The sequence below is a fragment of the Pipistrellus hanaki genome, assembly GCF_964339955.1.
Source record: "Pipistrellus hanaki genome assembly, chromosome: 10".
Classification (NCBI taxonomy): Eukaryota; Metazoa; Chordata; class Mammalia; order Chiroptera; family Vespertilionidae; genus Pipistrellus; species Pipistrellus hanaki.
In genome coordinates, this window is record NC_140512.1 from 51,690,018 (window position 1) to 51,711,242 (window position 21,225).

The 21,225-nt window shown below is 43.3% G+C and overlaps 1 protein-coding gene across 1 annotated transcript in view; it reads right to left on the minus strand.

Moving 5' to 3' along the window:
• Positions 1-20,406, minus strand: part of LOC311628947 (leucine-rich repeat and guanylate kinase domain-containing protein-like) — a 90,104-nt gene extending 69,698 nt beyond the window's left edge. Inside the window, exons 1-5 of the mRNA XM_084896575.1 lie at positions 20,088-20,406; positions 14,422-14,529; positions 11,752-11,833; positions 7,955-8,055; positions 5,629-5,710 (exon numbers count right to left, since the gene is read on the minus strand). Coding sequence (XP_084752701.1) covers positions 5,629-5,710; positions 7,955-8,055; positions 11,752-11,833; positions 14,422-14,529; positions 20,088-20,396 — 682 coding nt within the window. The 5' untranslated portion in view covers positions 20,397-20,406. The remainder of the gene's footprint in view (positions 1-5,628; positions 5,711-7,954; positions 8,056-11,751; positions 11,834-14,421; positions 14,530-20,087) is intronic.
• Positions 20,407-21,225: the final 819 nt, after the last annotated feature.

A 21,225-nucleotide genomic window follows, 5' to 3' on the forward strand; every position in this document is an offset into this window, starting at 1 on the left:
AAACATATGAAAGGTTTAAAGGGTGTAAAGGTTCTAAAGAACACACACTTTCATCGCACTGAGTGAGAAGGTTCATTATGGTGCCGCCACCTGGGAGATGATTTGGCAGTAAATGTGTCACAGCAATTCCTTCTTGGCGTCCACTCTAGACAAATCACCGCTTCCTTGAAGCCTTTTCTGTTCAATTTCTAATCTCCAGCTACCTCCTTCCATGAGTCACAGAATCAAAAATCATGAATTAATTTTTTAAAGGGGCAGGAAGGGTTTGTGAGCGTCACAAAAACATGTATTTTGCCTCATAATATTTTGTAGTTATGGTAGCTCTACTACTTGACTTATGTGACTTTTTTTCTGCTCAGATGTTTCATTTGCAAAGTAAAGATAACGCCAGATTGCCCCAAAGGCCAAAAGTTAGATCATCAGAAAAAACTAGAAATTGGGGGTGAATGAAACGCACAAACCATAAAACACTTAACAATTGTGAGGCATGCTATCCTTTCTGAATTACTAGCAAGTGAGGCCAAAGAATCCGATCCTATCCCACTTGGCCAACAGCACGAATGAAGATTCAAGGCCAGGACTGATTCTGAAGAGAACTAGGCTGAAGAAAGAGGAAAATCAGAAAACTAGAAGCAACAGTAAGAAAATGTTGCCAGATGAACCAGAAATTCCTAGATTTTCCTCACCGGTTTCATTCAGATTCAATTGTTGGGTGGAAACATAGTTCTGCTTGTTGTCAATTTGCATTTTCAAATCTCTTTGCACAAAGCTTCCTGCCCAGAAGCTATGACTTTGGTCCTTTCAGCTCCCATTTTTCTTTAGCTATTTAAACAATCCTTCTGTTACTAAACCAAAGACCAGAGCTTTGCAGATAAGGGTTGTAACAAAGGGTGTGAAATGGAGGACCTGGGAAATTAAACTCTCACACAGCCTGATGAAATGAAGTATCTTTGGAGTAGGCAATCTTTGGCAAGACAACTTTCAGATGGCCATCTGTCTCCGTTTAGCAGAGGGAGCACTAGTCCTTCGGGCCTATTCCAGGAGCACTCGTGTCCTGGTAGCTGTGCTCCCACCAAAATGAAGATATTCTAAATTACGACAAAGGATATGCACAACACATGCTTGTGGGTAGCTGAGCCAGGACGCATTCCCTCGGGAAGCAGGCAAGGATGAGAACACTAGAAAACAGGAATCCTGAAACTAGGAAGAGACCATGGGAATTGAAAAGGAAAGCTTGTTTACTGTGTACACAGTAACTTCCCAAGGCACTAGAGGCTAAGCACAATTCCCCTGGTACATCCAGCTGACGAGCTGACTAGAGTGGCAAGGCTTGCTGCATGAAATTAGTATTGCAAGGGCCAAAGGGAGGAGCAATGCAGATGCAACACTTCAGTGGTAACCCTGGGCTCTGAACCTGCCACCCTCACTCACAGCACTGGGGCCGGGGGTGAGGAACTGACTGAACAACTCTATCGAGAAATATGTTCATTTCAGAAAAACAGTCCCCAACTCTTCATTTTTCTTTAGATTTCCAGGAATTTCAGGCACTATAAATTAACAAGGTATGTGGGTAAGGGGCATTGAAAAAATATATATATTTTTTACTGACCTTAGAGAGGATGGGAGAGAGAGAGAGAGAGAGAGAGAGAGAGAGAGAGAGAGAGAGAGAGAGAGAGGTAGAAACATCAATGAGAGAGGCATGGATTGGCTACCTCCTGTACACTGTTCACTGGGGATTGAACTAGCAACCCAGGCATGTTCATGAGTTGACACTCAATCACTGAGCCACACCAGCTGGCAGGAAGAAGCATGTTTTTACAGTGGCTAAGCAGCTTTCCTGCCTAGTGACCCTATAGTCACCTTGTGTGTGAATGCCAGCAATGATAACGGTCAATGTGCAGGCTAGTCCAACAGTCAATGTGGTCCATGCAGTACTGAGTTCACAGCCTGCTTTCAGGAATTCCTTAATCTCCCCCATTGCCCAGTTTCTTATTTTAGAAACCTGTACCTGCCCTTCTTCTAACATTATTCTTTCATAGGTTTTGGAACTTTTGGGTAATAAGAAATAACATTGATAAGTCATGTTATAATGAACTAGAGGCCCGATGCACGAAGATTTGTGCAAGAGCGGCCACCTTCCTTCCCCTGGCTGCTGGCATTGCCTTTGCTCTGGCTGGAGCCGACTTTCTGCCTTCCCATGATACCCATAAGCCCCAAGTGGCTAGGGTGGTGCAGAACGCCTGCATTGTTGCCATGGCAACAATGCAAGCGTGCTGCCCTGCCCCCAGCCACTGAGTGCCTACATATGCAAATTAATCTGCCATCTTTGTTGGGTTAATTTGTATACTCACTCCTGATTGGCTGATGGGCGTTATGAAGGTATGGTCAATTAGCATGTTTCTCTTTCATTAGTGTAGATTAGCTTACTGGGCTAATCCTTTCATTTTAAAAGGCCATAATCAGAAGGAAGATTCACAGAACCCCAAATTATCACATTGTATTCCAGCTCTAAAGTGCTTCATTCTGTAAATAAATCTTTGGCAGTGGAATTTTAGATCCCAGAGGAAACGGAGCAGAAGAGTCAGGGGTGCAAAAGCAGAACTCTGCAGCAGGAAAAGTCCAGCCATTCATTTTACATTTTGGCGAAGCTGTCAGCAGTTCACAGCGCTTGATATGAATTACTCACTAGTCAGTATTTGCTCTTATTCATGTGTCTGTGATCAAAATATATGGTCCGGGTGGATAGAAAACCGTTACTAGACATATTGGAAATCCATCACGCTCCTCTTAGTGGGGAGAGCCGCAGTGATGGCTTTAAGCAAAACCAGCCCTGAGAGGTCCATGTCACCTTGCCAGGGCAGCACGTTCTTCCCCAGGGGAGTGACACTCTCTAAGGCACATGTGTCAAACACAAGGCCCGCGGGCCAAATCCAGCCCGCCAGGCCTTGCAATGTGGCCCGCACCGCGCTGTCATCACTGCACTCCGCTGTCAGTTTATGACATTGTCAGTTTATGACTGTTCAGTAAACCATTCGGCCCGCAATTTAGGCTGGATTTTAGATTTTGGCCCCTTCTCTGATTGAGTTCGACACCCCTACCTAAGGAATGAAACACGCACACACGTGAATGGAGAAGTGATAACAGTAGTAATTACTCAATGAGTTGCAACATGGGCCAAACAATGGAATTCCGAAGACTACTCTCAGTTCAACCATTTCCAAATGATCTTGGACAGTTCGCTGAATCTCCCTGAGTGGCAGGCTCCTCCTCCATAAGATAACAGTTAGTACTAGATGGTTTCTAAAATCCTGTCTCGGTTTTAAAATTCTACAAATCAGTTTTAAATTTCATAATCCTATAATCGTAAATTACAATGAACAGCCAGTCAAGATTTATAGGTAAAGAATAAACTGCTCTCCTTTCTCAAGGATAATAAATTTATGTGCACTTGGCAAAGTTTATCATCTTGCAATTTAAAATGATTATCAATTAATCACCAATTATCCACCTATGAAAGGATAAAGCAGCATGATAAAATAAACTACAAAGTTGTTATCTAATAGTTAATTTATTCTGAGGTATTAATATAATCTACCAGAATTACATTATCAGTAGTACTAGCTTTATTAACTAAGTTGTTTTTAAATAATTGTTTTGTTTGTTATATTGATAACTACACTTTTTACTTTATTTTTTTTAAAAGCGTACTCCCTCAACTAGAAAAGTCATATGTGCCCACTAAGGAAAGCTTGAGCAAATATAAAAAGCATAAAAATGACAGCAGTCAGATTTCTGAAGCCATTGGATTAGGAAAGCATGCCTTGCAAAGTAGAATAGAGAAGGTGGGTTAGTTTAGAGCCGCGTTTCTCAGAGTACGGTCTCAGACCAGCAATGCCAGTATGACCTGGGACTTTAGAAACGTGAATGCTCAGGGGCCACCCCAGACCTACTCAGAGAGCAGCTCTGGGGACGGGGCCAGCAATGTGTTTAGCAAACCATCCAGGGGACTCTGACTTAGTAGACATTTGAAGCTTGCTTGGTAAATAATTATTTTCAAAGGCATTAATTTTTAATTTTCAGGCTTTTAAATTTGCTAATTGACATAGGTACACCATTGGCCTGCTTTATATTTACTTTTAAAAAATGTAAGGGACACTTTTGAAACCACCGGCATCACCATCATCCCACCCCCAACCCGAGAGGTAGGACATTAGCAATAACTGACACATCGTCTCTGCACACCTCTCCTGTCCCATCCAGGTGTCCCCCTCTTGGAGATAACCACTATGCTGAATGGTCTACTTCCTTTTCCTTTTCCCATTGTTTTTTACCTAAACTATATTTAGTTTATTAAGACCTCTCCTATTCCTACGTGGAAATATAGGAAATATATTTCATTCATTTTCGCTACTGTAGAATATGCTGTTGTGTTAGTACACCATAATCTATGCTTTCTCTTATCTATGAGCATCTGGCTTGCTTCAATATTTTGCTGCTATAAGCAAGGCTGCAATGAACATTGTTAATTCTTATATAAGCCTCCAGGTACATGCATGCTACACTTTCATATGTAGGAATGAAAGCATGAGGTCATAGGGAGTTTGGATGTTTACAGGATGGTATGAAATTGTTTTCCAAAGTGGTTAACCAATTTCACACTCACAAGCAACCTAAAAAGAGACCCTTTTGATCTACATGTTCCCTCAACCCTTGACGTTCCTTACATTTCTTAATTTTGGTCCACTAATTGCTCCTTCTCGCACAAAAGTGCTAGAGGGTGTGGCAGTATGCTCGAAGCGTTCCATCAAAGGAGAAGAAAGGTTTTATCCCACAAAACATGTCTTCATGGAAGCATCCCTTCCATTCTCCCCATCACCCAGCCTCATTACAAGTGAAATATGTTCTGGCTGCTGGGACATCCCGGAACCAGGCGCCCTGGGGCAGTCCATTCACTCTCCACTCTGCCCTGAGAACCCTCAGGGGGCAGGCAGACACTCACTGAAAAAGGGGCGCTGCTCCCTGGTCACCCAGAGGACATCAGCCTCTGGTGTGAAGAGGAGGCTCAAGCTCATTAAGCTCACGGGTCCCCAGTGACCCCCTGCGGCTCCAGCTGGAGCCCGTGCTTTGGCGTAGGAGCCATGCAGCAGGACTGTTCCTCAAGTTGGTTGCAAATCAAAAGTTGTTGGTTCTTTTCCATGGAAGCATATTTAAAATACACCAGAGAAGCTTGCTACTCAAAGGAAGCTTAGTACGAATTCTTTTGTGAGAAATAGTCACTAATTATCCATGGGGCCATATCTGGATTTTCAGATACCGAATTTATATGAAATAGGGTGCAAGTTTAAGTAAGTCTGAAAAGGAGTCAGTTAAAACAGCACTTCTTATCTGTTTCTTGCATTAAAAATAAGCCTCCATTAATCAGAACTTTTCAGGTAGAAAATCTCTTGGCAAGCTTTGATTTGCAGCCTTAATCCTTTGTAAATAAAGCATCTTTCCCATGTTGTGATGATTAGTCCTTCCTTATTTAGTACTGTTCCAGTACTTATCCAGTACTGTTCCATGCCATCGTGCACGTGCCCATCAGTGAGTCTATTAACCAAATTTCCCCCTTTACTTAGCAAAGGATACTGTCCAGAATTAGTTTAGTGAGAGCCTGGTATGCCGACAAATCACCCATTTTAGAAATTTGGTTGCAGGAAAAATCCACCTTCTGAGGAGAAAAAGAAACAACATGTCATACTTTTTTATTCAGCTTAACCACAGTAAGTAAATGCACAATAGGAATGTGTTTCTGGGTGTAGAATTAGAATTCTTCATTGAAAACTTATTTATCCCTGTTTCATCACTGTCTAACTGGGGTCCTGTCCGTCCCCTTTAGAGACCCTATGACGATCCCTTCCTGTGGGCAGAACAGAATCCCCGACCCAAACACGCAGTTCCTGCACCTACTCTCTCCCTTTCAGCATCTTTTGTAAACTTTCCCGACCTTCTTCAGGATTTGCCTCAGTTTCACTCTAACCACCACTTCTTTCAGATTCTCTAATGCCCAACAAACTGTTATCTTGTTTCTTTTTTCTTTGCCTTTTCTATTTTTATCTCAGTATATTCTCCATGTCATCCCTTAAGGACAGAAAAATCTTCCTAATTCATCCCTCAGGTCATATCTTTTCAACGTAACACCTTTCTAAAAGTGGACTATTTTAGGAAAGTATTTTCAGCAACAAGCAGTTGTTCCTACTCAAAAATATGAGATTACAGAAATATAACATTAAGTAACTTCATTTAATTGTTCACTTACTGACAAAGGATAAATAAAAATGACTTTAAAAAATAAAAATAAAAAATTCTAACTTTGTTGAAACACTCATTGAGAATTTTCATATTATAACCATTTTATGGAACACTATGAAGCAATTATATATTGAGCACTATTTTTATTTTCTTGTACCCTTTAAAACAGTTACCTCACCCCAAAAATGTACTACGGTCATTTTATAAATACATTAAATACAAAGTACTTTAAATACTAAAAAATTTAAATATTGAATCTTGAAAAAAGAAAAATTGGCAACAACTCAAGTGGCAAGAGTAGAAAACTGATTAAGTTGATAGCCAGTAAATGCATGTGTATAAACCATGTGAAGAATAGAAATATGCAAACTAAACTATTGATAAAAATAGAGAGATGTGAAACAATAGGAGAACAATTAAGAAGGATGTCTCCCTGGTAGGAAGGACATCAGATTCTTGATCTCAGATTTGGACAAACACGCAGAATACTGTGGGTCAAGTTAATTTGGTTTGTAAATAAAATAAAACCAGGAGCTAATAAAAGGCAGTAGTTGATGTCCATTCCTAAAAATAACTTTAAAATTAAAAATTTGAGTCTAGCTGAAACCGGTTTGGCTCAGTGGATGGAGCGTCAGCCTGCGGACTGAAAGGTCCCGTGTTCAATTCCAGTCAAGGGCATGTACCTTGGTTGCGGGCACATCCCCAGTAGGGGGTGTGCAAGAAGCAGCTGATCGATGCCTCTCTCATTGATGTTTCTAGCTCTCTGTCCCTCTCTCTTCCTCTCTGTAAAAAATCAATAAAATATATTTTAAAAAAATTTTGAGTCCAAAAGAGGAACACTGGTCCCCAGCTCAGAGGTACTGGTTCCCAAATTTGTCAGCACATCAGAGCCCCAGAGCCCCATCATTTCCTGGGGCCATTGGATCGGAACCTCTGGCAGCAGGACCACACATTGAGGTTTTAAAAACTCCCAGGCACCTGCAGTGTGCAGGAAGGTTCAGGAACCAATACTCCCCGGCCTCTCTGCTAATGTGGTCCATGGAGCAGCAGCAACAACGTCACCTGGTGTTGGAAATCCTCCCAGGTGTTCCCCCCGCCCCCCACCTCCACCCATACCTCCTGGGGAGAATCTCATTCCCACAGGAACCAGCTGAGCTGTGCGCACTGAAGGGGGAGACCCAGGGCCCTATGCAGAGCAGGCTGCTGTACCAACCATGGCTAATAGAGAGTTAATCCGCCCCAGAAATGCAAAGGCAGCTGCAGAGGTGAGGATGTGGGCCTGAAACCACCACTTCCTCTAAAGCTACTGGCTGGATCCACAGGAGGGTAAAATCTGAGCCCCAAAGATGTTTTTACAGATTTTTCACATAGAAGTTATTCTGCTATAATAAAAGCATACAAACAATCACTTCTTTTACCAGTAAAGGAGGGGGTCAGAACACTAGGTTTCAGCAAAACTTCCTATAAACATGATTCATTGACAAACCATCTCCTTTTCCCAAAATAAATGATGCATAAAGCCTCTCCCTCTTATTTCAATCCAAATCCTTACACTATTTACCCTACCTTGTATCCTCTGAATATCCTGTTTTGGTGACATTTTCTTATTAATATACTTTGCAAACCAGTTAACATATGGAATTGGTGTATCAGTAAAGTCTACCTTGAGATTTTTGGGTGGCTTGAAATTGAAGAATGTAGTCAATCTATTTTGAGAGGCATTAAGTTCTAGAAGATACGGCATACAACTCACACAAGACAGATCTGGGGAGAAAAAGAAGTACACAATAAGGTAAGCCAATAAAATAAAAATTGGACAAAGTCATTAAAAACAACATATGTTACATAAGAACATTTTTTAATTATACCAGATACAAGCATACCCAGATGAGTGAAATGAATAGGGTGTGTGACACACACACACAGACTGAACCTTCTCCCAGGGCCTCCTCACGCCCTCCACCCCCTTGTCCCAGGACAGCCACATTACAGTGAACAGGCCTCCTTGGGGTCCAGGCTCCCTCTCACAGTCACATCTTCACAAACTGCCAGCCCGGGAGGAAAGGACAAGAAGTTAGAGCCCAGATAATCTTCTTGATAATCGGCCCCTAAATAACTGAATTAGTTCTTTTCAGGAAGACTGAAAATGCCACATTTAGAGAACTTTCTATGCTACAAATTTTGTTTTATTTGGACTTAATCCTAAATTTAATTAATTATTTGAAGCAATTTAAATGACTGCTATTATTTTACTTTGACTCTGGATCAGCTCAAATGTTTGTGAGCTCTGCATTTTATCCCAAGCAAACATTCTGAGCCTGAGTACTAAGTAAAGGAGGTAGTGCTAATATTCATCCTAATAAAATTACATGTAAAACATAAGAAATGAAGTATTGTGTTGTGTTTTGTGGCTGTTTCACAGCAGATGTGCTTCTGGACAGGAGGAGAAATAAGAAGCCAGCTCAGGCCCAGCCAGCATGGCTCAGTGGCTGAGCATCGACCTATGAATCAGGTTCAATTGCCAGTCAGGGCACATGCCCAGGTTGCAGGCTCCATCCCCAGTTGGGGGCGTGCAGGAGGCAGCTGATCAATGATTCTCTCCTATCATTGATGCTTCTATCCTTCTCTCCCTCTCCTTTCCTCTCTGAAATCAATACAAATGTGTTTTAAAGAAAGAAACGAGCTCCGGAAGAACCCCACAATAAGGACTTGCTGCCTGTCTCTACCAGTAACTTGTTTCTCCACCTGAAAATGGTAGTGATGGCACCTCCTCTCTTCTCTTTCTGGATCACAGGGCCAGTCACAGCCACTGAAGCCAGAAACAATCCACCAACTGCTACTTCATTTCTCTGGCGAAACCACCCCCTCCCTCTAGCCCAGTGGTCGGCAAACTCATTAGTCAACAGAGCCAAATATCAGCAGTACAATGATTGAAATTTCTTTGGGAGACATAATTTTTTAAATTTAAACTTCTTCTAACGCCACTTCTTCACAATAGACTTGCCCAGGCCATGGTATTTTGTGGAAGAGCCACATTTAAGGGGCCAAAGAACCGCATGTGGCTCGCGAGCCCCAGTTTGCCGACCACAGCTCTAGCCTGTCCATTGAAATGAAATTGTCCTGGGAGGGGCACCCACAGGAACATCAACTCTTCGGTGGAAATTAATGAGGGAATCAAGAAAGGCCGCCTGTGAGATACCTAAGGGGAAACTGCCATTGCTTTACAAGCTTGTCCTGCTTGTCCCTTCTGAGCTCGCTCTGTGTCCATTCATCAATGGTGGTCTCAACTCTTAATTTCCACCCGCCCTCAGCCCCCTGCAGCTGACCTTTCTGTGGCCGGTAAGGGCTGTGCCACTGAGTTCTGACGTCAAGCACAGCAGCAGCTACCACTTAGATGGAGATGAAGAGGTGGCAGGTACATTTCACACTGTGCAGATGGACAATGCTTTCAAGTCACCGACGGAGTTCATGGTCCAGATTGCTGGGTTTCTAACTTCTTCAAGCTGGTTAATTCCTAACTCGGTGTAGTGACCTTCACATCCACCAGATGGCAGGAGCACCTCGAGTCTACATCCCTGGTTCTCAAAGTGTGGTCCTGACCAGCTTCACTGGGGAGCTACTAATTAGAAATGCAAATTCTCAATCCCCACCCCAGATCTGAACCATCATTGGGTCGATGTGTAAACTGATCCACAGTAGCATTTGTATAAAGTTTTTTTTTTTTTTTTTTTTTTTTTTTTAATCAAGCTCTGAGGGTGCAGCACAGCCACCTGTGTATGATCAGCCCCCACTCCATGCCCCAGGTGATTCTGGTGCAAACTGAGATTGGTCTGCTTCCATTCATCAGTAACACTGTCCTCACAGAAAGAAAAATCCACTGTACTTTACAGACAGTAGCTTCTCAAACACTTGAGGAGCTAATAAAACAGGCCTTACAGGTGAAAGGAGACTGACCCCAGAGGAAAGCTTCACTGGCAAGTGTGGGCTCCTTGCTCAAGTGATGCCACACCTCTGCCCCCGTCCCCAGCACCTGGAAGCCGCCCACCGCTCGGCAATTCCGTACCCAGTGAATGAAACCAACTGTGTGGGGCGAGAGATGAGCGCCTGCCAGTAATACTGAAAAAGTCTTTCTGATGCTGTGGAATCTGAGATTTGCTTTGAAATAATCCTGGGGAGCGGGGCAGGGAGGCATAGAGGAAGCAAGATAGGCCACAGGCCCAGCCGATGTGGCTCAGTGGTTGAGTATCGGCCCACGAATCAGGAGGTCACGGTTCAATTCCCTATCAGGGCACCAGTTGTGGGGGGCATGCAGGAGGCAGCCAATCAATGTTTCTCTTTCATCAGTGTTTCTGTCTCTCTTCCTTTGCCTTCTGCTCTCTAAAATCAATATATACATATATTTTAAAGTACTATATACTTAAAAAAAAAAAAAGAAGAAGATAAGATAGACCATGGCTGGTAATTGTTGAACCCGATTATTCTTGACGACAGTCCCTCTACTCGTTCACATGTTTGTACTTTTTCATAATAAAGTTTTATAAAACTGGGAGCAGGGGGGGAGGTGTCTTTCAAAACAGTATCATTTTAAGAAAAAATATGCTAGAATATTTCTTAGCCATTGAAATAAAAGTGGATTTTAATTATTGCAGTCATATAAGGTTAAAAACAACACTTAAAATGAGCCAGAGAAGACCTTATTAGCAGCAACATTTAATTGTGATGGAAAGACAAACTGAAGAAGAGAGTAGAAAGATTATCGGTGAAGAAAGCAGGGCAGAAATGAGGATTTGCTTCTTTCCTTAGAAGTCTGAGGAAAAGAATTGTATACTTCAACTTCAAATAAGATCAGAAAATTAGAAACAAGGATCAAGCTTTCAAGAAAATGTAACTAATTTCATTAAATGTGAACTAGGTGTCACAACAAATAGGTCATATAGACCTTCTAATGTCAAATTTAAGAGTTTAAGAATCAACTAACTATAGAGACAGCAAAAATAGAGGAAAAAATTAATTTGTGAATCTCTGTGCTCACACAAGAACAGAACTAGATGGCCAGTACTAAAATGTTGTTGATGCAAATGCAAAATAAAGGAAAGAATCCATTAAAAGGAAGAAAATAAAAACGAATTCATCTACACTGAGTAAACTAAAAGAGGGAAAGAAAGGGGATCCTGGGATATTCAGGAAGTATTAAACAAGTAATCATCCCTCTCTTAAAAGGAAAAAGCATCTGATACCCTCGCCCACAGCATAACATCTCAGGTTTGCCCACCCTGACCTCTTCAGCCATCAGCCATTGGTGCCTTTTTATATGGAGCGTGTTGGGTGGATGTGTAAATTGATCCACAGTAGCATATGTATCAAGTTTTGTACTATTAAACCATATTACCTACTACTGCAAAGCTCAACTTCTGAAACGATCCAGTGACCCATCGATGTACTAGAATGACAATTCCATACCTCCAATTTTATTGACTGAGAGATCCAGCGTCTGCAGGTGGACATATCCGCAGAGGATGCTAATGTCAATCAAGTCACAACCCTGAGAAAATAAAAGGTAAAGGGCTTTAACGTTGCCTTCATAGTTGGTACTCAGCCTTCTCCCAACATCTAGAAATAATACGGTAGTTGTCAAAAGAAACCCAGAATTTCTTTCATAAAATAGAGTAGAAATGAGAGGGGGGGAAATCTGAAGCCTACTACTAATAGCATCCCAAACCAGACTATAAGCCCCATTTAGAAATGCATTCCTCTGAAGAAAATAATAGCATAGAAAATTAGTGTTGTTACCAAGAACAAATTCAACATGAAAAGGCAAATTAAGACAGTGCCACGAAGACCTTTTGAGCGGAGTTTTATATTAAGAAACATGTGCGAGTAATAGGGCCACAGCCTTTATCTGGTTGAAGAAAAAACAAGCGGATGCCTGGAATTTACATGGCACCTTAAAGAGCGTTCACACCTAAACGGGAGATCATTAACCACAACACGCCCGCGTTCTCACAGGGCTCATTTTCAACTCTCCCACAACAGAGGGAAAACCTGTGGGATCCACAGGGCCGAGTGTTCCCAATTTAGAGATGAGGAACGTGAGGTACTGAGAGGAGTGTGAACAGCCTAACATCACATAGCAAGCTGGTGGAAGAGAAGCAGATCCAATTCTCCTGAGACCTTCGCTAGCATTCCCTTCATGACTTCCCGCTTCTAGTGAACTGACAGGGAAAGGAGGGGTGTTCGGCCCCTTGGGACAAAGACTCACGTCACTGGCTGGTGTTCTGACGTCAGAGTCAGAAAAAGCCCGACCACTGACGTGTCATCATACACAAGTCCTCAGCTACCATAATAACAGTGTTCAAAAGAGACCACCAGAACAGTGATCGATAACTACCTACTGACACCCTGCGGTGTAGAGGGCACCGTGCTTGCCGTGATGAGAAATACAATAATGAAACACAGCCCTTATTGTGCCCTTAAGAAACGCATGACTCTGGTGGAAGAGAACCGACATACACAAGTAATAACAGAAAGTAAAAAATAACTTTCATAAAATAGAGTAGAAGTGAGGGGGCAAAAAATCAGAAGCCTACTTACAAATAGGATCCCAAACCAGACTGCAAGCCCCATTTAGAAATGCATTCCTCTGAAGAAAATAATAGCGTAGAAAATTAGTGTTGTTAGCAAGAACAAATACTACATGAAAAGGCAAATTAAGGCAGTGCCACGAAGACCTTTTGAGTGGAGTTCTGTATTAAGAAACATGGACGAGTAATAGAGCCACAGCCTTTATCTGGTTGAAGAAAAAGCGGGTGCCTGGAATTTAAATGGCACCTTAAAGAGCGTTCACACCTAATCGGGAGATCATTAACCACATAAATTGTGGTCCAACATACCTACTAGTAAGATATTGGGGGATGGGGGTGTCACTAAACCAGGCAACCCTAAGACAATGTATTCAGTAAAGACAGGTTATGAAGGCAAAGTAATTCAACACGTGATATCTCACATGTAAGGAGGTCAGTGGCAAAGCAAGTTAAGCTCCAGTCCATCTGGCTGAAATAAGATTTAAAGAATTGCTTTTTTTTTTTGGTAGATCAATTTAAGGCATAGCGCTGCGTACCTAAGTGGAATATTGATCGCCAGGGACTTGTGTGGGGATGTATTGGCTGCTGGAGTCATCTACCATTACAGTGCCCACACAGTGCAATTCACTCAGGGTGCTCCCTGTATGTGACTGCCCGGCTGGCCGAGTTAGCCATAAAATGGTATAAAGTGAAAACAGGAAAAGGTGAGAGCCATAATATGCTGTTCTCATAGGACATGCCATGGAGCCAGCGTGGGTGAAGAGAGCTTAACACTTCTCAGATCGTTTACTAATTCAAACCCAAGACAGAACTGCTTTATGATGAATTTATACACTTGAGCCAAATTTTGGTGCCATAGTAAAATTTCAGTGTATCTGCATTTACTCAAGGAATGTTAATGCTTTACAATACAAGGAAGCAAAAAGATGGATTGTTTGCCTAGGACTGCAGAAAAACAAGGGAAAGAAGCCAGAGTCCCCTGAGGGTTCTGCTCATCTGAGGAAATCGAGCCCAGATTCCGCGCTGCACTGTGACCAGCATCGAAATCTTGAAAATTGACGAATAACAATACACTTGTGTTCATTAATAATAGGTGTCTTTAGGAAAGTGAGAGACTGCTCACAGCTACTTATTTCTTGACTTACTAGGGAGGGAAGTCAATACCAAAACCCTTTGTTCCCATGGATTCAGATATAAATTGTAGTCCTGATCAGAGAGAAAATTCTTAAAGAGTTTTTGATTAGTTTTTACAGAACCAAATTCAACCTTCTGGAAAGAAGGCATTGATTGCTATAAAATAACTACTTAAGATGAAAGAAATAGGCTCCGAAGGGAATGAAACAAAGGAATTTAAGAAGCAGATTGTTGGACTGGCCAAGATTCTCTGATGTCAAACATTTCCATAAATAACTCTTATCACCAATCTCCACCAAATGTGACTGAGACATGGGGCCACCACAAAAGCTATGGGTATCAGGAAAAAAAAAAAAAATATGAATGTGGCCCGTGTCAAGATGGAGCCAGGCAATGGCGATCTTGTCACACTCACCGATAGAGTTAGGTTGAGGAAGACCTGCTCAGTCCCGGGACCGGAGCGCCCCAAATGGTAGAGTGCCTCAGCCACAGCCTCCTCTCTCAGGACGCCATCAAATTCACCCTGAAAAAAAAAAAATCAGCAGAGGTGGCCCAAGAGGACTTCCGTTGCAGAGAAACTAGCCATCCGTCTCCTCTGGCACTTACTTAGAATGTGACATATCCAGGAGCTGAGCACTCCAAACCTTACCCGTCCCCCCAAATTCTGTGTGGAGGACACAGATTACATTTGTTTACATCAATATCTTATCAAGTCATTGCTTTCACTGCTGCTAACTTTTCAGGTGGTCACTGGCGTTAGGTGCCAGGTGGAAGGAGCACAGTGGGCACGCCAATATTAGTGGTGATAGTCACAGTGATGGAGCACCGTGCCAAGAGCCAGTGATGGAATCAACTCATTTAATTCTCCTGACCACCCCCAGGTAGGTACCCTTAGCTCCATTTCACAGGTGAAGAAGGTTTGCAGAGGTTAATTTGCCTGAAACTGCATAGCTAGTTTGTGACAGAGCCCAAACATGAACCCACGTCTTTCCAACCCCAGGGCCATTCTCACATCTTTCCAACACCCACTGAACTTGTTCTTGGGTCACAACAGAGTCTCCAGTCTGTTCGTCCTTCCCTTCTCAGAGTCTACCTGTCTCCTCCTGACTGTACTTCTTTCCGTACTGGGTATCCCATGAGCAATTTATTTTCTTTTTTTTAAAAAATATATATTTTATTGATTTTTTTTTTACAGAGAGGAAGGGAGAGGGATAGAGAGTTAGAAACATCGATGAGAGAGAAACATCGATCAGCTGCCTCCTGCACTCCTACCCCTCACTGGGGCTATGCCCACAACCAAGGTACATGCCTCTGACCGGAATCGAACCCGGGACCCTTCAGTCTGCAGGTCGATGCTCTATCCACTGAGCCAAACCAGTTAGGGCCCCATGAGCAATTTCAATGTCTCTACTCTCAAGTATCTGATTCCTGGCCCCCTGGCTGCAATTGCCACATACATACCCAAACCTGGAGCGAGTTCACAGTTGAGCACTGTGCAGATTGTGGCATGCTCATCACATGCCGGACAAGGACAAGCGATTTCAGGACTTTGATAACCATGACACTAGAGGTAAACAGGGCACCCTTTTTGTCAGGTCTAGTGAGGAGCAAGAGAGTAGCAAAGGCTTCCTTGGGGAGAGAGCAGTTGAGACCCAAAGTTGTGAGTTATTGTGGAAAAGGAGAAGGAGGAGCAGAAAAGCAGGCCAAGAAGGATACTGCAGGCGAAGAGGGAAAGCATGCACAAGATCTCCATGGCAAAGGCGTGCATGACCCACTGGGGAAACGACAGAGTTCCAACTAGCTAAGCATAAAGTGGGGAGGGGGCGTTCAGTGCCTAGTACAAACATAGGTTGAAGAATTAATGACCCCATTCTCCCCTGGAGCTGCTGAGAAGGCTGGGAAGGGCCCCACCACCATGCCTTCTGGTGCCGCTCTACAGTCAACTCAACCTGGGCCTCAGGCCAATTAGCCGTCCCCACTCTTTACCAGCTGCCTTTCAACTCCCCGCCTTGACTGTGCAGAGTCCACCCTCTCCTCAAGCTGGCCAGTGCCGCCACTCCTTTTGCAAAGTAGAAACAACCAGACACGAACCCCCTCCATGTTCTGCACCTGCCCCAATGCTGCTCACTTGGGTCTCAGATAGGCCTGCTCCTTCTCTACTTCCGGGGTCCCCCTCCCTCTGTTTCCTCAGGGACCATCCCCGTTGCCCTCTTTTGTGATTTCACCCAGTCACTCTCCACTGTCCTTCTCCAGCTGTACAAGCTGTGAGTCTCTTTGGTCCTGGAGGGCTCCCTTCAGTCCTGCTTATGTTCCGTCATCTGGAGCTATTGTCTCCCTTGATCATCAAGTTCCTCCAAGGCTGTTTTTTGTCCTTCAGCTCCCCTTCCTCGCCTCCCATTCACTCTTCAGCTCACTACAGTTAGGCTTCTGCCTTCGCCACATCACAAAACTACATGGGCCTCAGGTAGGCCCAGCTAAGAAGCACTTTTTAGGCCTCGTCCCATTTAACATAATGACATCAACAATATTCCTGTGTCCTCAAGACTCTTCCTTGCCTTGGCTTCCCTATCACACAGCTCTCCCTCCCTCCCTCCCTCCTTCCCTTCCTTCCTTCCTTCTTTCCATCCATCCATCTATCCATATATTTGTATTGATTTTAAAGAGAGGAAGGGAGAGGGAGAGAGAGAAACATCAATGATGAGAGGAAATTATTGAGTGGCTGCCTCCTGCACGCCCCCTACTGGGGATCAAGCCCACAACCCTGAACTCCTGGTTCACATCCACAAGGACAAGGCATACCCAGCTCTTCTTTCCAGTTTCATTCCCTAAACTCTCCTCATCTGCTCGCTTCTTAAATACCTACACCCCAGGGTTCTATGCTTGGCTGTCTCTCCTCTTCCTTCCTGGCTGATCACACAGACTCCAATGCTGATGATTCCTGGTCTTCTACTCTGAGTCTGTGTCCCTAATTTCAGTCATATGACTAGTATATCCTACTCCTTATTACACAGCTCTATCTGTTCCTGTTTTTTTTTTTATTTAATTTTTTTTATTGTGGTTAAGGCCTTAACTTCCCCACCCCCATCCCAGACCATGTTATAGGCCTAGCAGGCATCCCAGGCTTATTATATTCAATCAGTAACTTTCCCATCTCAAATATATTATATGTTACATGTTTTCATCTTTACCTTCCTTCCAATTTCCACTTCCACTGCCTGAATGCAGCCTCTTGTCTCTCTTCCACAGATACTTCTGGAGTCTTCTCCCTGACCTCCTGCTTCTAAACAAATCCCACTCAGCCTCCAGAGCCCTCCACAACCTGGCCCCCACCTCAGCCGCCTTTTCTGCTCTCACCTGTAATCCTTCAATAGGAGAAGCTGCCATCTGCCTGCCCACACACCACCTCTCCACCCAGACAAGGGCCTACTTTCCTTAAAGTCTTCCATGGTCCCTACAACCCAGCTGGCATCTGTACACAGCAGAGTACATAATGCTTCAGATAATGCATAGGTATGATATACTCACATTCTTATCTCACTTTGAGAGGGACCATGTAGGTCCTCAGTCACGTTCTATCTTCTATCATTACTGTTGCTATTAGTATTACATCAAAAATTTTGGGAGCTTACTCTAAATCAGACACTATATTAAGGACTTCAACATAGTTTCTCATTAAACTTGATGTTCATAACAATCCATGAGTAGGCATTATTACCCACATTAGTCACTGTGAAGGAGTGACTTTCATGCATCAGACACATGTAATGGGCCCAGACTCTTCTTTTGCCCCTTATACTCAAAGGGCGCTTCTTACATAGCAATCATTCTATTAATGTTTTGCTCAATGAAGTCTACATGAATTAAATCACTTAATGGGCTATAGTTAGCAAATAAAAACATGCAAGTTATTATTTGTATTAGTAACAGTATAATAATATAGTATGCTAAGTATTTTACATGTAGAATCTCATTTAATTCTCACAATTCTCCTTTGAGGTAGGTTTTATAATTCCCATATTCCAGATGAGACATAGAGAGATAAAGTAATTTGCTCAAAATCTCACAGCTAACAAAAGGCTTTATAGGAACCAAGGACAGTATTCTGAACAGCTGGTCTACACTATCTCCCTCAAGTCCATGAGGGCTTCAGAGGTTTGAGGCTAATTGCATTACAGGCACTCAGTAATCACTGTGACCATCAAGGCATTACAAATCTTAACTAGGCTATGACATGGAAAAGAAATCCCTAAACATAAAAGTTCAAGTAAGTCCTTTAAAGCTTGACAGTTAAGTATATTAAAACTTATGAGACACTCTAAAAAACTAACATATGTAAAAACACAAAATAAATATGAACATTTAGAATGTAAATGGAAGAACTAATAAACTTTTCCCATACACACCCTATAGGCCAAAAAGGAGTAACTAGTTCAAGTTCGTTAATGGCATACTGAAGATGGGTTAACAATGGTACTAATGAGCCTCATAGCTTAAGAGCATGTGTTAATTAGAATAATAAAGTGAACTGGTGATTCATTTGTGAATTCCTCTGGGGTGGAAGCTGGTGGAAACCATACAAACATCTCAAAATGGTAAAAACACTGCAATTGTTTTTGCAATCAGTCACTGTTAAAGGTTGCAAAGTAAATAAAAAGATGAACAAATAAGGCATAATTCCCTATAATCTATTTTAAGCAAAACCAATATGTAACTAGCCCCTGTAAAAGGGGATAGAAGAATAGGAAAGATAAAATGAGGTGGAAAAAAACGGGCCAAATATTGAGAGTGAAGGGAACCCAGAGGTTTAAAGTGTAAGTGGCGAGTGGTGGCCTCAGAGTAACAGAAGACAGAGAAAGTTACTGAGGGGGAAATAAGAAGAGGTAAGACTAAAGAGGAAAAGAGTTTGGGAAACACAGCAGGCATGCAAAGAGAGAAGCATGTTTGGCTTCAAGGAGGAAAAGTGACTAGGGAAGGTGCAGAGTTGCAAAGAGGGCAAGACAGGAGAACATCACAGAATGGGGACATGGGAATCATTCTGATTCTCTGCATCATACCAGTGTCAACTTCTGAAAAGAATTTGAGGCAATTTATACTACAAACGTAGAGGAAAGAGGAGAGAAAAACCTATCTCAAGAAAAACGATTGAAAGTAAGAAAACTATTGATTTGAGTCTCCTGGCAGCAGGACAAAGAGGAGAACATAACAGTTCATTGAAAAGAAGCTAGTCAATAATGTGTGTGTGTGTGTGTGTGTGTGTGTGTGTGTGTGTGTGTGTTTAAGAAAACAAATATTAGAAGCCAAGAAAAGGAAGTAGTGTGATGAGAAGTAGAAAGGGGCAGAAGACGGGTAATGGGCTAAGAAGAAAGCAGAATGATAAGTGTAAGAAAGGAGTGGATTGAGTGGTGTTTAGAATGGGTATCTATTAATGTGAATTTGTATAATGTACAAGGCAAAGCCACCACCCCAGGCAATGTCAATGGGAATCCTAAAACACTCCCAAAGTGAGGTGTGTGTGTGTGTGTGTGTGTGTGTGTGTGTTGCTTGACATGTGTCAGACACACTTGGCAGAAATAATATATTAAACTTGTAAGTCACTTAGTGTTTAAGGAAGCACTTCTCAAATTATTTCAAAAAATAAAATAAAATAAATCCCTAGAGCAAAGACAATGAAGGGACTAGAAGTGGGAGAGGGCACTGGAGTACTACAAAACCCCGGGGAAAGGGTGCAGGGGATGTCAAGGACGAACTCTACTTACTCACAATCTTGTCAAGGTATAATTTTAACGAAGTCAAAGCCTTAAGTCCCATATAAATAGTAATTTTTCATAACGATGCTGCACAATTTGACTCTTAAGAAACCAAGTGTGCTAATGAAACTAAAGAAGAAACTTGGAAATATTTCAATGAGCGGTGGGTGAGAAAACCGGGTACCTGAAATGAGAAGAAAACAGGGGAAGCCTCGAGGTGGTCAGGACTAAGGAGGGGTGCTTTGGGGGCGCCGCAGAAGCAGCAGGGCCCCAGGGCCTGAGAGAGGAGTGAGGTGGGCGGGGGGGGGGGGGGGGGGGGGGAAAGAAGGCACACCTCCAAATTCAGCAGCTCGGACTCTGAGGACTCCTCGGAATCCGTCAGCTCCTCTTCCTCGCCCATGGCCACGCTCTCGGTTTCCTCTTGCCCTGGTTCGGACTCCGTATAGCGGTGGTGAACGATCTGCTGGAGCAGGAAGGTGGAGGAGGTAGGTGTGGAAGGACCTGTCAGTCTCTGACCCATGGGAAAAGAAGACCAGCGCTCTTTTTCTGAGCGAACCAGTACCGACTGGGCTCCGCCTCTTCCACCACTCACGCCTCCCTGGTTAGTTTTCCTTCTCTGGGGATCTCCCCCGGAGGTCGCCATCTTGTTTACCTGGGTTGCCTAAGAGACTGACGCGGGGATATGGGCACCGCAAGGGATTCTGGGGGTTGTAGTCTTTCCCCATCCAGAGTCCTAGCTTTAGGTCAGTGACACCAGTGGTGCTCGCCTTTCTTTTCTCTTTTTCTGCCCCTCCCTCCCTCCCTCCCTCCCTCCCTCCCTCCCTCCCTCCCTCCCTCCCTCCCTCCCTCCCTCCCTCCTTCCCTTCTCCTCCTCCTCCTCCTCCTCCTCCTCCTCCTCCTTCTCCTCCTCCTCCTCCTCCTCCTCCTCCTCCTCCTCCTCCTCCTCCTCCTCCTTTAAATACATTTTATTGATTTTTTTTACAGAGAGGAAGGGAGAGGGATAGAGAGATAGAAACATCGATCAGCTGCCTCCTGCACAATCCTCACTGGGGATGTGCCCACAACAAAGGTACATGCCCTTGACCAGAATCAAACCTGGGACCCTTGAGTCTGCAGGCTGATGCTCTAACGGTTACCACTGAGCCAAACTGGTTAGGGCTCCGCCCCCTCTTCTTGTTGTTGTTGTTCTTCTCTCCTCCCACCCCGCTTTAGTGCATTCAGGGTCTGACTTTCTTTTTGTCTTTCTCGTTTTCACCTTTTTTCACACACCTCTTTTCTTTGTGTTCAACTGTTTTCTCTGGACCTCGAGGCCCCTCTCAAAGATTTCTCATCCTACCATAAGATTACCTGTGAGCCACATCCTGTTTCATCCACGAAGGCTCTTTTGCAGAGTTGAACTTTGGCAGTGTTAAATGTTTCTCTAGCACTCTGTATCCAAAAGCTAATAATGCTGAAGTTTTATACTATGCAGA